Source organism: Rattus norvegicus, chromosome 7, assembly GCF_021556685.1.
Source record: "Rattus norvegicus strain SHRSP/BbbUtx chromosome 7, alternate assembly SHRSP_T2T, whole genome shotgun sequence".
Taxonomy (NCBI): Eukaryota; Metazoa; Chordata; class Mammalia; order Rodentia; family Muridae; genus Rattus; species Rattus norvegicus.
The window spans coordinates 138,775,235-138,791,720 of NC_141540.1; the positions used below are offsets into that span (position 1 = coordinate 138,775,235).

Genomic DNA, 16,486 nt, shown 5'->3' on the forward strand with positions numbered 1-16,486 from the left:
CCTGCAGAGATGGACCTGATCCAGGAAGTGGTCCATCAGATGACAGAACACTACTGTGAGACAGGGGAGTGTTTCCACAACTTGAGGCATAGGAATAGAGACCAAAGGCACTATGGGGTCAGGGAAGTTGACCCTGAACCTAAAGGGCTGTGGGGGTTTAATATAGCAGTGCTTGTGTCACTTACAAAGGAGCTGACTCCTGGAATGTTCAGAACTATTTTTTTTTAAAAAAAGATTTTTACACATATGGGTGTTTTGCCTTTATATGTCTGTTCACCAAATGCATGCAGTACCCACAGAGGCCAGGAAAGGGTGTTGGGTCCTCAGGAAATGAGTTAGAGACAGTTGCTATTGGTCACATGGGTGCTGGGAATCAAACTCTAGGCAGGTCCTCTACAAGGACAGCCAGTGCTCTTAACCATTGGGCCACCTCTCTGGGCTCAGCTCCCTGGTTCTTAAGTTTTTGGGGGTGGGGGTGTCCTCAATGGCCTCTGTGCCTTGCGCATCATTCCAGTGGGCTCATAAAGAGCCCGTACTCAGTCTTCTCTCCCACCTCACAGTAAGGAGGCTGAAACCCAGAGAGGTGCTATGTCTTGGGAAAGGTCTCAAGATACAGCGGTCACCTGAACCCCTTACTCTGAGGCAGGTAACGTCTTCCTGCTGTTCTTGGGCTTTTTCTCCTCCCAAATCCTGGGAGTCTCACAAGTACCACCCAGGTGGGCTGCCTGCAGTCTAGAAGGTTGTCGGAGGTAACTCCAATGGGCCCAACATTGGGTACAGACTGAGAGGCACAGCCAGAGCCTGAGCCACGAGGCATGTGGTAGGGAGGGGTTAAAGCGGTGCTTGAGTGTGGCTTTGTGTGTGTGCTTGAGGGCAAGGCTGCATGTGCAAAGGCGCACGTCGCTCCCTTGCACGTTGGTGGGACAGGACTACGGGCCAGCCTGAGAGGTGCTCTGCAGCTCCTGGAATGAATGGGCCTCTGTCTTCAAGGCTGAGAGAGCCTCTGTGTGTGCAGGTCCCATTAGCTCAACCTCAGCCACATGTAGAAAGGGGAGAGGCCTAGGAAGCCCAAAGTACACAGTCCTTCTGATTTTAGAATGAAGTGAAATCTTCGTAAGATGTCACATACACTGCAGCTCAGAAGTGTATGCTGGTGCCCCACCCAATGTCCTGTTACTATCCCTTCTTATTCCTACTGCTCATCAACAGGTTCCAGCAAGAGGACTCTATTCCTAAGTCCATGTCAACCTCACTTAATGTGTGCACTCTGTCTGGTGCCTGGGATCCCGCGTGTGGCTTTCTCCTAACTCAGCTCAGTTCCCAGGCTGCATGCTCAAACTTCCGGCCAGCCAGCAGCTTCACTCACACAGTTTTATCTGTAATGGACAGGCAGGCTCAAGTGCTGTCCGGGGCCCCATGTTCCCACTGTCATTTCCAGACCTCTTTGGGTCCAGGCCCCTGTTGCCCTTGGCTGTAGCTTGTTTAATGGAGTGACTCCTGTCTGGGAACAGCCTGGAGCACAGGACACAGAAAGACACTTGTCCAAGCTTGCTAATTTTTTAAACCAGCATAGCCAAACCACAGTGATGGGCTCAGTGACCTGGCTGGGTACCTTCCTCATTCCTCCAACCACTCTCCTGGCCCTAATTATCAATGGCTGCTAGTTTACGACTTCTGGTTATCCACTGGAAGACCTCCTAGGTTGGAGTGTGGTCCCTGACAGGACAGAAGGAGATCTAGTTTCTGAAGGAGGGCCTGGATCTGAGAGAGGGTCCTGTGGAGGCCAGCAACCATATATCCTCCCTATACTGAGTGTGGCAGAGGGCAGGACCTAAAGATGCAATTGAACGAATGGTTGAATAAAGGTCAGTACACAGACAGGCAGGCAAATACACGCATACACAGGCAGGAGAACACTCACTTGCCCATAAAGAAATTTTATGAATATCTTACGTGAGATCTTGACCCAAACATGGGAAAGGCTTCAGTGGAGACAGCAGGGAATGTTCTCAGCCCAGACCCTTCCTGGCACATCCACGACATGACCTTAGATGTCTGCAGCTGTGTAAAACTGGTCCGTTCTCCATCCTTACTTCTACCCCCCTGGATTCCTCTCACGAAGGATGCCGTGCCCACTAGAAAAGGTCTTGTACAGCTAAGTGAAGCAAGGAGTGGGAGATCACTGGGTTGGAGCCCAGGCTGCCAGAAGCCATGGTACTGGCTATGATACTTAGGGCTGGTGCTAGATCAAAGTGCAGGAGACAGAAACCTAGTGCAGGAGTCTGGCACACCACAGGCACTGTGCTAAACACTGCTCCCACCAAAACATTTCTATGCCTTCTCTGGCTGTCACCCCCAAATCCTTTTCTAACCAGTGTATTAGACTCCATGGGGCCTTTTCTGGAGGGAGAATAAATCAGGATCAGTAGCCCAGCTAAGGAGAAAGCAAGTTACCCACCACCCCTGGGTCTCTTCAGCTCCACTCACGAGTGGCTGCCACTCCCTCTCTGACAGACCAAGGCGGTGTGGTGGTGAACATCCTAGGAAGGGAATGCTCACACCCCCAGGGCCTTGCTCCTCTCCTCTGGTTACTATTCTCTGGGAGCTTCCCCTCCAAATTACACCTGGAGAACTGGGGTTTGAGGTCCAAAGGGGCTTACTGCCCTCCCTGAGTCCACACTCTGAGAGCGGCCAAGAAAGGCCTTGTAAGCCAGGGAAAACAATTAGGACCAATTACCATCAAGAGAGGCCTGGGTGAGGGTGCCAGCCATCTGTGACGACAAGTGGCAGAGATCTGGGGAGAAACAGAGGGGCTAAGGTGGGGAAGAGCTGAGAGGTTGCTGTTTCTTTCCCGGTTCAGAGGCTCAGGACTCCTCCCCCAGTTAGCTCCTTGAACAGAACTTCCCTCACAGGGTCAGGGGGTTTAGCGTGGGGGTGGGGCTGGAAGACGGGGGAGGGCCCCAGGTTCCACATTCCTGAGATTCTCAAGCCAGGGCAGAGGGAACTCCACACAGACAAGAATGAGTGGGGCAGGGGTGGAAAGACAGGACAGAAATGTCTCCAGGGTTTTGTTGCTTGTGTGTGTGGTGTATACCTATTTAGCACAAACCTGCCTTCTTCCTGAGGCCATGAGTGTAGCTAGGCTGGGGCCATCTGGCAACTAATGCATCGCCCTCCACCTGTAGGCTCATCTTTTTCTAGGTCCTACCTAGGTCACCCTCCCAAACTAAGGTGAGAACATGGGTGAAGACCCAGGCTGTTTCCTAGAGGGGAGGACCAACTGGACTCACTAAAGGCTCTCTTCCTGGGTTCCAGCTTACTAGAGCTAGCCACCAGAGGTCCAGGTGTTTCTCTTGTGAGCATGACAGAGCTTCCAGGAAGTAGCAGACTTTAGCATTTTTAGGGTCCTGCAGTTACCTGCTTTGGCTTGGAAGGTGACTGTAAGACTGGGCAGGCCATCAATGTCTGCTCTGGTCTCTCATTTCAGAAGAGATGGCATTAGCTCTGACAGCACAGGTGTGAGGACCAATGAGCAGTGAGGCGTCTGTCAGGTAGGAAGGGGAGCAGGGCCTTAACTTTTCCTGTTAGTGTATTATCAATATTATTAGGAAATGGCTTTAGCCAGACACTCTGTAGCAGACGGGAAGCAGAGATGAAGAACTGAGATGAGGGTCAGCTCAGTACTTGGAGACTGAGAGAGGCTGGAGCAAGTGTGGTGTACACGGTGAGTTCCAGATCAGTCAGAGCTACACAGTGAGACCCTTTCTCCAAAATAAATATAGTGAAAGTTCTCAGACGGGAGGCAAGAGGATGGAGGTACAAGCTATACTCCCAACATCCAGGAAAATGAGGAGCAGAAGCCTTGGCTATACTGTGAGACTATGTAAAAAATGAACCCACGGGCCTGGAGGGATGGCTCAGCAGTTAAAAGACTAGAAGCTAAGCGACTCTTCCAGGGAACCCAGATTCCCAGCACCCATGTGGTGGCTGACAACTGACTGTCCCTCCAGCTCCAGGGGATCTGACGCCCTCTTCTGGCCTCTGCAGGCAACAAGTACACAGGCATGCGCAGGCATATATGCCTGCAAAACACCCATATACATTAAACCAAATTAATACACTTTAAAAAGCACAATAAAACATGAATCGAAAAGAAAACAGGCCAGCTGGGATACACATCTGGGAGACAGATCAGGAGCTCAAGATCATCCTTGGCTATATAACAAATTTGAGGCCAGCCTGAATTACACAAAACGGTCTTTCAACCAACAGACAACTTGGGGACGTAATAGCAATGCACTCACTCCTTTAACCAGTCTGTTTTTCCGGTGTTCCAGACACCTGGAGAAGTACACATCTTAGCAAGACGTGCTTAGCACAGATCAGTAACGAACACCATGCCCAGATGCTGTAGATAATAGACACGTGGGTGAGGAAGCTACAGACTTTGGACCTGGGTATCCCCACAGTCAGAGGAAGCAGTGAGGTCAAAGACTATTTGGCTTGTTAGACAAAAGGGAGCAAGAGGTCTGGGTGGTAACACCATGCAGCACAGGAGAGGAGCAGGATGGCTGTTAGAGAGGCACTGAGCTAGGCCACAACAGAAGTTGATAACTGTCTGTAATGGCTGGTACACAGTACATGAGGACATAGACATTTCTCCAGGGTCTGAGAAGTATCTGGTACACAAAGAGCAAGCAGCCATCCCTTTCCCTTTGGAACTTTTTGCAGAGCCATGGCCAGAGTAGCACCCAGGAGTAGCTGGGGAGAGCATGTCTTTTATGGACACTGGATGCAGGTCCTACTCTGAGAACAGTCTCCTTTTTTGGTGTCAGGTGAAGAAGGTTCAGGCAATTGCCAACTATTTATATAAACTATAGAATATGTTTAAAGATTTCTTTCCTCACTCCAGCGATTAGGAGAGGATTGAAAAACAAAACAAACCACTTAAACATGCCTAAAAAACAGTTCAAAAATCTGTCTAGAAACATCCTTAGCTCTTCTAACCCACTCTCCTAACCCAACAAACTTTCTCCATGAGGCTGTGAGTTGCTATGCTTTCTCAGTCTCACTCTTGTGAGCATGATGTTCCAGAAGCACTCGGTAGAGGTAAGATGTCGAGAAAGGGGGGCAGGAAGGCGACGAGACAGGGTGCAGTTAGCAGAGTCGGCTGGAGTCTGATGGTACACTTGGCTTCGAGAGCTCCCTGGCAGTCTTTGCAGCCAGGTTTAGTTTTTAAAGCACCAGAAAGCCACAGATTTGCATGTTATTTGTTCCAGGCTTCACTTTCAGGTATGCAGAATAAAATGAATGAACAGCATTCAGTCTCTTGGTTAAGGCGTGGGTTCAGAGATCCAGAGCATACTAGGATCCAACCACTGGTACAGTGTGGATCAGCAGACAGTTTGGGGCAGGTTATCTATGTTTAAAATATGTATGTATATATGTATGTATGTATTTCATATTCTCATATAAATGAGGAGACAGAACAGTCTCAGAGACACACAAATATATTATTGAGTCCTGGGAGTTCCCAGTCAAAGCACAGAAGCAAAATCCACAGAATTTATTTTAAATAAGTGAATTTAAAAACCCAAGGGAGTCACATATACAGATAAAGGCGACATCATCCCTGACACATTTCCACCTCTGCCCTTTCCCCCACACTTCAGCTTCATTCTGAACTATGTGCTAATGAGTTTGTATTCTTTCTTGAAAAGGTGTGTCTGTGTTTACTCAGCCTTCCAAATCAGGCAAACTATAAACTTACAGACTGTAAGGCCCTGAGGACACAGTGGCTTGTACTTCCTTTGTTAAACCATCTTTCTCACCCTTCAGGGCTCCAAAGTCTAGTGCTTGACCTCACACTTACGAAACCCTCAGACAGAAGCTTTCCATGAGTTTCAAGTAAGGCAAGTGCCTTTATAGGACAAGACAAAGAGAAAGGAACCCACCATCTGAATGTGCAAGGGGCATGCATCCCTGTCAATAAAAAGGGTGGAGGATGAACCTGCTACCCACAGAGTTAAGAAGATGTTCTGATAAGCCTCTGGGGTATAGCCTGAGAGCCCCACACTGCAACCTGCTGAACATGGGATGAGGAAGGTGCTTCTGTTAAAGGCCAAGAGAACACTGTTGGAGGTCAGGATCTGCGCTCTGAGCCTACAGTATTTGGAAGTTATGACAAATAATCAAGTCTCCTCGCACCCTTGCAACACTGTTATTCTTAAGAAATGTTTCGGAGAACGAGCCCTGTCTGTCTTGTTCTTTCCAGACTAGAATACAGATGCTTGCAATCCTGGCTAGAAAAACAGCACCAATCCATTCTCCTCAGCTTGGCAGTTCCATGCCCCCTCCCCTGAAAGGCCCCACCCCTGTGAGAAAAGCAGATGACAAGACAAACAGGGAGAAGTCAGGCCATAGATAGTGTGACCAGGGAGAGCTTTAAATCAGATTTCGGTGCACATACTTAGTGGGTCCTTACACAAGAACTGAATGTGCCTGCGAAGAATGGAGCCTGCGTTCCCCTCGGGTACCACTCTCCCACCTTTGCCTTCCCGCAGCCGGCCTACTAGGCACGCTGCATTTAGCCAGACTCTTGTGTAGTTCTAATTCTACACCCGAGGTAGCGCTGACCTGACCTTCGACATTGACTCAGAGCGTCTTACTGAAGGTAGAGCAAGGAAACCGTAAGATGTCAGTCTCTCTTTACTCTGACCTTCGGTCGGAGCTTGGGAGGATGACACGGGAAGATCAGAGGTGGAGATTCGAACACAAAGCTCTTTGAAGAATGCTCTCTCCATCCACTGATGATAGATTGCACCATGGGTGTGGGAAACCAGGTGGTGGTGCTGGAACATTTTGCTGGGTCATCTGCTGTCCCCTTGAACCACTAAATGCTAAAGCAGTGCTGAGGCAGTCTAAGGACTAGTAGTAGTCCTCACAGAAGAGTGAATGGGCAGCGAGTCTCTAGGCTGTCTGTGGACAAGTACTCACACTGAACCCTACACAGGACTCCTGCGCGTCACAATGGATCTTAAGTGATCAAGAGGATGCAGCTTCCACACATCATAGCACATGTTCTGCAAAGGGCAGGATCATCTCATTTTCTCTGTGTACACTGCAGGGATGACTGCTGGGGTTGCTGGAGTCTGTAACCGCCCTGTAGTGCTTATCCTCCCTCAGATATCCCTTTTATAGGGGAGGGGAGACGGCTATGAGCATGGAACATAGGGGAAAGGGACAGAAAGGGAGAACGACAGGCATATTCTGTTTAGAGCAGGTCAAACAAGACACTGGCAGCATGCCCTTGGCCATGAAATACACACAGCTTCCGTCTTGTCATTGCCATTCGCTCACTCTTGACTTGAAGGAGTTTTCAGATCCTTGTCCTGCTCCTCTTAGCTGGCTCTCTGAGGATGGCCTACTGTGTGCAAGTCTGTACTTGTTCCCATTAGGCCACCCGTCACGGTCTGACTTACTTACTCCTATTACTCCTGGGAAGGACAGTGGTCTTGGGATCACTGGCTTTTACCTGGTCCTATTTAAACTGCATCGGAGAAAGGGAGCCAACCTCAGACTGGCTCGACAACTCTATTTCACAAAGTGCTTTTGTTGTACACCTCACACTCTGTTGTCCATGGCAATGAGTATTTGTTGCTTTGGTCCATACAAAAAGTCTCTGGGGAAGACAAAACAGATTCTGTGTAAAGGAACAAACAGTGGGAACCATCTTGTGAAGAGCCCGGGGTGTGAGTGAGCAAGGCCTGAGAAGCTGTCTGTCTGTCTTTCGATCAGGTCTGTGTGAGCTGTGCCTATGTCAGCGAGGACCAGCGTTCAGCAGTGTTCTCCACTCCTGCGCTGAGTCTGTGCCAGTGCTCTAGAGAGAGTGTGAAAGGGCCCAGCAACTCATATACAGAAAGCTATTTATTTCCTATGGAAAATCAAGAGAAAAGGGAGGAGGAGTGAGGAAGGAGCAGCGAGAGAGAAACACTAAGGTACAGGCCCCGGCCCCCAACATGCAGGGAGGGAGGCTGCTGGAGTGGAGACCGAACATTCATTTAACAATGGCGTAGTAAAAAAAATAGTTGTTGTTTTCAAATTGTAACTTGTGGTAAAACATAGAAAAATGTACTAAACAGGCTTGGTATAAAACAGAGTACAATTTCCAATTAAGCCCAAGGAGAGAGCACAGTGCTGGAAGGGCTGGGCACAGGGGCGGCGGGGAGAAGACTGCATAGAAAACTACCGGTCACCATACACAAAGTAGAAAAAGTCCCTGTAGTGGAACTTAAGTACAAAACGACACTGGCACTGTCACCTCACCATCTCACCTCAGGAGCTCTGCGAGGGCGGGAGAGGTGCTACAAACAACGAAGGAAAGAGCAGTTTAAAAACCTCAAGTTTATCAAGCTAAGCTCCACCCGTTCTTCAGCTGGCAATGTCATTTACCTTGATAACCTTTACTCCTAAACCAGATTCATCCAGGTCTCAAAATACTCTTAGGAAATCTACAAATGCCCATAAACAGGGCTTGCTGGGATCTCTGTGTGCTGGAGTTTGAAAGATGAAAATAAACCTACAGACTAAATGGTGAACACATTCAGTCTTTTTTTCTTTTAAAAGCATATCCCTGTGAAATATATATTTCACATTTATGTGTGTGTATATATATGTATGTATACACACATATAGGTATATATGTATATAAAACTCTCTGTGGTTAGAAACATATTTAAACTAACTAGCCACAGACACCCTAGACCTGTACTCATCCAACTCTGGCATGTGACTCTGACCACTGAAGTCCCGCTTCTTGGTCAGCAGCAGGCAGCAGTGAAGCTGGGCCCTGGCTGCTGCACTCAACACTCCTGGGTGGCTCTCCCCACAGCACGGCCTGCTTGCACATGCAACCCCCGCCTGTGAGGAAAGGCCTGCTCGAGGCTTTAGGGTCTGCCGGGGCTTGTGCAGTGTGCTCAGGATGGGACTCGACCAGTGAGGAAACAGCCTTGAGGAGAAGCAGTCAGTTTCATGGAGGGCACATAAATAGGAAGGCTCTGGAGGAGGGGACTTAAGCGTGTGCCTCAGAGTCCAGTTCACAGTTCCATTTGTGACCCTGCATCCTAGGGACTGCGTGTATGACTACGGCGCTGGTGGTTTTACCCTACCTGCTGCCGTGCCCTTTCCTACTTCTCGGTAAGGTCTAGCAACAAGAGTTTACATGAAACCAAGATTCTTCCCCAGTTTTCCTTGGACTCCTAATGAGGGACTCAGTGAGGCTGGAGCCCTTGGAAAACAAGACGGCAGAGCTGAAGTGAAAAGCAGCCTCTCTCTTCAGTAGGGATGTCCCTCACCCCTTTCACAGCACCAGAGTTTCTTTGCAAAAATAGTATCTGAGATACAAAAGGAAGGCAGGTGTGCTTGTGAGTGCGTCTTGCCTGGTCTGGCCCAGGACCAAGGGCTGTACAGAACAGGGGTTAGGAGCGGCTGTCTCCAAGCTCTCTGGCTGTCGATGGCAAAGGCTGGTCCCCCACACGCTCAGTGTCTGCTCACTGAGACAGTCTTCACAAGAGCTTCCGGTGGAGGATCTCCCAGACCATTCGCTTCCGGAAATATGGCATGTGTTGCTGTAGGGAACAGAGAGGTTTAGTTCTCACGTGTGGGCAGTTCTACGCGTGGCCTCTCTGCTCGCTCTTTCAAACTGCGTGTCTTCACTCACACCGCCTTTTCTTCCATTGCTTCTCTCTACTACAATTTTTGCTCTATGCCCTAAAAATTACAGTGGGCGCCATCTCGAATCCCCAGGCCACTACCTAATAACCCCAAGAAATTTGAGAATGGTGCCTATCAAATTTTTTATGTTTATGATGAGACTAAGGCCAAAAATCAAAAAATACTTTATTGGAGAAGTAAGAGAACTTCAGTTTGGTCTAAATCTGTGTCTTAATTTTTAATTTAGTTTTGTTTGAGACAGTCTCTCACTGTCCTTGGCTGGCCCAAAACTCTATGGAAACCAAGATGCCCTCTAACTCATAGAGATGGGGCTGCTTCTGAGTGCTGGCATTAAAGGTGTGTGCCACTGTGCCAGGATTTTTCAAGGGTTTTCTTAAACTCGGGGCAGTGACCCCATATGAGCATCTAAATATGTTTTCTTTTTAATAAGATTTATTTATTATTATATTTATACGAGTACACTGTAGCTGTCTTCAGAAGAAGGCATCGGGCCCCATTACAGATGGTTGTGAACCACCGTGTGGTTGCTGGGATTTGAACTCAGGACCTCTGGAAGAGCAGTCAGTGTTCTTAACCACTGAGTCGTCTCTCCAGCCCCAAATGTGTTTTTTAAAGAGATGAATTTATTTAATGTCTGAGTGCTCTGTCTTCATGCACACCAGAAGAGGGCATCAGAGCTCATTACAGATGGTCTTGAATTGCTGGGAACTGAACTCAGGACCTCTGGAAGAGCAGCCCCTGGGCCGTCTCTCCAACCTAGGCATCGGAATTTGTAACTGAATATGAGCACTCTGAAAAATCTGAGAACAGTAAAAGGTTTCTGAACACACCATGTCCAGAAATTAATTCAGGCTCAAACATATGATGAATCCTAGGTGCGTGACGTGCCTCAAGTATACAAAGCACACTTGGCACCGTGTGATCTGTGAGGCACATCAGCTGGCGCTCTGGAAACACCCGGTTCAGATTTTAGCCACCACACATTATGAACAGCAGCCTTGTTCCTTACATATAACACTTTTTGCTTTGACAGAAACAAAGTAGTTTAATTATGAAAACAGAATTTTAGTACCTTTCTATCATCACTCCTCAGCATGTGACATCAGCCTGGCCTACCTTTGTATTGTACTGGGTCAGTGACATGGTTCAGTGAGTAAAGAAACTTCTATCACGCTTGATGATGTAAGTTTGACCCTTGGGACTCGGGCAGAAAGAGAAACAATTCCTACGATTGTCTTCTGACTTCCACATGCACCTTACTCCCAGCCAGCACTACTTCTGTGCAACAGCCTTCTCAGCACTGCTGACAGTCAACCACTCTGGAAACAATGAGGACCCGCCAGATCCTGTAACACTAAAGAGTCAGCCAGGGCTGGAGAGATGGCTCAGCGGTTAAGAGCACCGACTGCTCTTCCAGAGGTCCTGAGTTCAAATCCCAGCAACCACATGGTGGCTCACAACCATCTGTAATGAGATCTGATGCCCTCTTCTGGTGTGTCTGAAGACAGCTACAGTGTGCTCATATACAGAAAGTAAATAAATCTTAAAAAAAAAAAAAGTCAGCGAAACTCAAGTCTTTATACAAAACCAAAACCATCTGTTTCATTTGTGTAGAAACCAACTGTAAAATACCCTGTATAGAGAGACCTGTTTTAAAGTAAGTTTAGTTATTATAAGTGTATGTTTTACTTATCTAGTTAATATATGTATGTATCTAGGGCAATGTTAAAACTTTCCAGATGAAGATGAGTAGTAAGTTTTGTTCCTTTTCAGGACCGATTCATTTTTATCTGTATGAACACTTTCCTTACATGCATGTCTGAGTTCCATGTGCATCCCATGGCACATGTGGGAGCCAGAAGAGGGTGGTAGGTCTCCTGGAACTCTAATTACCAATGGCTGTATAGGCCACGTGGATGTTAAGAACTGAACCCAGTCCTCTGGAAGAGCAGCTATAGTGCTCTTAAATCACCAAGATCTCTCAGGCCTCAGCAAGAGGAACATGTTTAAGAAGCCCTAGTTTACACAAAATCTAGACAGGACACTGATTCCAACAGAAGCAAACGTATCAAACTTATCAGAATAAGCTATAATTTGTAGTCTCGATCCTCTGAGGTTCAGGATGATAGGTAGAAAAATGACCAACTACCTGCTAAGATAAAACTGACCAGTGGCACTGACAAAGGGGTCGGGGAAGGTGGTGTGTAAAGTACACAGGGAGGTTTACTTGGGTCTGTTCCCAAACCTAAATGCTAAACTGAGGAGAACTGAAGAAGGATTCCTCTGGTTCCAGTGTTGTGTTTCCTATAAGGTTAGAGGTAGGTGGGGGAGATGGATAGATAACAAAGCTTTCTTCTTAACCCAAGACTCAGCTGCTGTCATATGTGACAATGGTAACCTGGGGTGTGGACCAACACTGTCTCCTTTTGTGCAGTGCTATGAGACACAGTCCGAGGTACGTAAAACTCAGGACAGAGGCCCCACAGAACAGCAGAGAGGTAATCAGCTTTTACAGCTTGGGTGTGCAAGGCAGAGGTTTTGTCTTGGAGGCCTGCCTCACCTGTGTAAAGTTGATTGGTCTGTCTTTGGTAATGCAGTCGGCATATTTGCAAGCAAACATTCCACAGTCACTTCCATTCATCTGCTGTGGGATTTCCTAAAAGACCGACAACAACAACACAGTGATCTGCAAACTTCTTCATCAATTTTACACCATTTCCCTAAATTCTGAATACATGACCTTAGATCTCCTATTTAAGACAATAAAGGAAAGTTTAAGGGGGAAGGTGGTTTTAAAAAATGTAGCATGTTAGTCCCACCCTTGTGTTGTTTTAATTTCATATTAGTCACACAGGGAACTACCTCAGGTTTTCATGGCACCTAAGGGTGTAGAAACCGGTCCTTCTGCTAAGGATCAAATAGTCAACAAGTATTTTTCAAAGGAGTAAAAATCTCAGCAAAAAGGCTCGATGTTTAGAAAAGTTTTACACAAGAAACATAACACGAGTTTCCCCACAAATAACTCATCTGGAGAAACCAGAGAGAGCTGAAGTTAGAAAGTCTATGGGAATCCGACAGTAACTAACCCCCTCACCCCCCAAGCTCTAAAGATTTCTATGACATCAACATGAAACATACCTGGCTTTTCTTGCTGAAGAGCTGCCAGCCATTGGTATCAAACTCTTTCCTTTTCTTGTCGACACTTTCTTGTTTTAGGTATTGCCTAAAGGATCAGAAGAGATGGAGATGAGCTGTGTGCGTCTTGCCGGCAGCTGCCACCCAGAGAATGGGGCTGGCCATCCTCAGAAGACAACCCTTCAGACTTGCACAAGCAGCCAACCTGCCAGGAGGGACAGGACCTCTGCTTCTGATATTCCTGATGGGTAATACTCTTTCTAAAGTTCTCTAGTCTGTTAATCTTCCCAAGAAACATTTTTAAATTTATTTTTCTTGGTTTGTATGGCCCTTTTAAAGTTATCAACTTATTATTAAATTATATATATTATTAAAATGTCTCAAGCAGTATCAGGGTATATATGTTTTTTAAAGATGTATTTAGTTTATGTAAGTACACAGTTGCCCTCTTCAGACACACCAGAAGACAGCATCAGATCCTATTACAGCCAACATGTGGTTGCTGGGACTTGAACTCAGGACCTCTGGAAGAGCAGTCAGTGTGCTTAACTGCTAAGCCATCTCTTTAGCCCCTGGTTATGAATTTTAACATTTGTAGAGTAGGATCTTTATGCAAAAGTTCAATCCAAACCAACAATTTAACAAGTACAAATTCATACCAAGCAGCGGTGGCACATGCCTTAAATCCCAGCCCTTGGGAGGGAGGTAGATCTCTGAGTTTGAGGCTGGCCTTGTCTACTACAGAATGAGTTCCAGGACACCCAGAACTATAAAGAGAAAACCTGTCTCAAAACCACAAACAGCAAGGCCCTGGGTTCGGTCCCCAGCTCCGAAAAAAAAAAAAAAAAAAAAAAGACCACAAACAACAGTACGAATTCACAGAGAGGACTCCTCCCCAATATTCATGTATATGTGCTGTGGTATGCATGTGTGTGGTATGTATGTGCATGTGTTGACACACACGTGGCTATGAGTGTGTGCATGGTATACATACGGAGTCATTCTCCATCACTACTCAGCCTTACTCATTGTGGCAGGGTCTCTCAATCAAGCCCAGAGCTCACTGATAGTACTGGTCTTGATAGCCAGTTTGCTCTGGGGATCTTTGTGTCTGCCTGCCAAAGCTAGAGTTAAGTGGGAACCATGCACACACGTAGCATTTATGTGAGCCCTGGAGGTCCAAACTGCGGTACTTGCACAACAAGCCTTGACCTCTGAGCCTCTCCCTAGCCAAGAGCACTCTTCTCAGGCAGCAAACGCTCACTTTCCAGGGACAGATCCCCTGCCTTAGCTGCAGAGCAAGGAACACATGTTTACAAAGAGAAGCAAATGGTATGTAAGAGATCTGCCTTCTAATTTCCAGGTGAGCCACTAAGTAGTATGACCTAAGTAGTCATCTCTGTGAGACTTTTCATCTAAAATTTCAGAAAGCTGAATTAAATAAGTCTGGCTGACTGCATTTCTGTGATATAGTTACTCTATATTTCAGTGTGTTGAGACAGCAATTGCCCTCATAATACACTGCAGTATTTAAAATATACATTTATACGGATGTGACGGTGCCATTAATCCTGTCTCCAAAGTTCTCAGATAATGTGTCTAATTGCTGGAAAGACAGAAAGCAACAAACATTTCTTCTGTCCTTCATTTGCACTTACAAGAGGATCCTGCAGGCCTCATTGTTTACTCCGCCCATAGAATCATAGTAGGTGACACTCTTCTTTCTAAAGTCTACAACCTGGAACAAGACAAACCAGTGAGGACACGACTGTACATCAGCTGTCCCTCCCTTGGCCCCTGAGCTCTCCCCAGACTTTCTGTGAGACTGGGAGCAGCGTGGTGAATGTGTGCACTACACTATGCTGAAGGACAAGTGGGTTATTTATTTACACAGAGTGGCTGGCACTGGGGACGACCATCAGTGGCCTATTAATTGTCCTAAAAATCTTTTTCTGCATGTCTGTTTCTCCATGATTATTCAAAGAAAACTAACTACCATAAGGTCATCGGCATAGTTGAAGAAAGATGGTGACAAGATTCTGGGTCTGTCTTTTTTATCTTATTTCATTTTTTGGATTGATATCTTTCCAATGTAATTAAAAACAGAATACACAACAACTCTTATTAACATTAAACTGATGTATCCATGCTCCCAGAGCCACAGAAATGCTAAATCCCCACATGCACAAGGCAAGCCAGAGCTGGGTAGGAAATAGCATCTGAAGCTGAAGCTGGTGGCATCACAAACATGCTTGTCCCCTTGTCTCACCTGAGGGGGCTGGATGACCTGTAGCTTCCAGATCTAAGCATCTCCTACTCTAAGTAGGAAATTCATTGGTTTACCTGACTGTTAGCCAAGTCATCACCATTAAATTCTACCTCTCCCTTCTATAACCAAGCAAAGATACAGAACGAATGACCCTCTGTGTTGTCTATGTAGATTCCTTTTCCGTGTCATCAAAACCAAGGAGCTACTCACCGCCAGACACCAGTGCACACCCAAGTGAATGGGCACCAGGAGAATGTCAACAGAAAACACATCCACTTTCTTTGTCCAGCGTTTCACTGCCTGATAACCAGCTGCTTTGAGTTTAGTGAAGAAAAAGGTATTAAAGGCATGTACACTCGGAAATCCCTTCTCTTTACTGCGCTCCATTAGCATATTCATGTAGAAATTGATGATCTGCAGGAAGACATTACACATTACAACAGTCTAAATAGTAGCACGGTAGGGAAAGAGCAGCTGTTCACTGAGCAATCCGTATGCATTAACATATGTTTATGTTATGCTGTGGATGGCAACCAACTCAGTGAATGCCTCAACAGATAATTCTAAAATATCCAGTTTTTCCTTAATATAAACATTTTATTAATCATACTTCTTAAGTATCACGCAACTAAGTTAACTGCTGGCAGCCAGAACAGATAGGCAGATGCTGGCCGGGACAGGAGAAAACTGGAGGGCAGGGGGAAGATGAGGCTCAGAGAAGGGAGACGAGGGAAGGCAGTGAGTTGTTCCAGTGTTGTGTTGAGCAAGTAGATCTGGGGCTCAGGTCTATTCTCCCTCTGCTCTTTTCTCCTTCCTCTCCCTCCGTGACCTTTTCCCTCTCCTTCCTCTTCTCCCTGCCTTTGTTGAACGGGGTCTCACTCTGTAGCAGATTGTCCTAAACTCACTATGAAGCCCACGGTAGCTTCTCACTTGTGGTACATATCCTGTTTGAGACCTGAGTGCTGGAGTCGAAGGCTCGAATGCGTGTTACAGTCTGTACAGTGAGAGCCTAGCGCCACACCTGAAGCCTCCTCAGCACGAGCAGTGCGAACTGCCCAGGTTTCATGCAGATCTGTGACCAGAAAACCATGAGATGAGCTAAGCAGATGCCTGCAACAGCTCGGCACCTCTCTTAGGAACCCACGAAGTCACGGGCACGATGAGTCGAGATGTTCAGCTTTCTCAGCTGTTAACTGCACCCCTTCTTCAGTATCAAGCATGAATATGATAAATTAAAATGTTTAATAGAAGAGATGCATGGTTCTTTGTCGACAAAGCAATGTCCTCCTTAACAGTAACTGTGCTGTCTATGGTTCCTTTAGGTTCAGAGTCCTGGTCCTAAAGCTTACA

General features: G+C 46.7%; 1 protein-coding gene across 37 annotated transcripts in view; it reads right to left on the reverse strand.

Moving 5' to 3' along the window:
* Nucleotides 1–5,492: 5,492 nt before the first annotated feature.
* Nucleotides 5,493–16,486, reverse strand: part of Senp1 (SUMO specific peptidase 1) — a 58,626-nt gene continuing 47,632 nt past the window's right edge. For 30 of the 37 annotated variants that reach the window (XM_087556780.1, XM_087556777.1, XM_087556766.1 and 27 more), the window contains 5 exons: nucleotides 15,347–15,550; nucleotides 14,526–14,605; nucleotides 12,871–12,955; nucleotides 12,293–12,388; nucleotides 5,493–9,626 (listed from right to left, as the gene is read on the reverse strand). In XM_087556780.1, the coding sequence (XP_087412906.1) occupies nucleotides 9,564–9,626; nucleotides 12,293–12,388; nucleotides 12,871–12,955; nucleotides 14,526–14,605; nucleotides 15,347–15,550 (528 nt within the window). In that variant the 3' untranslated portion in view covers nucleotides 5,493–9,563. 37 annotated transcript variants of the gene reach the window in all.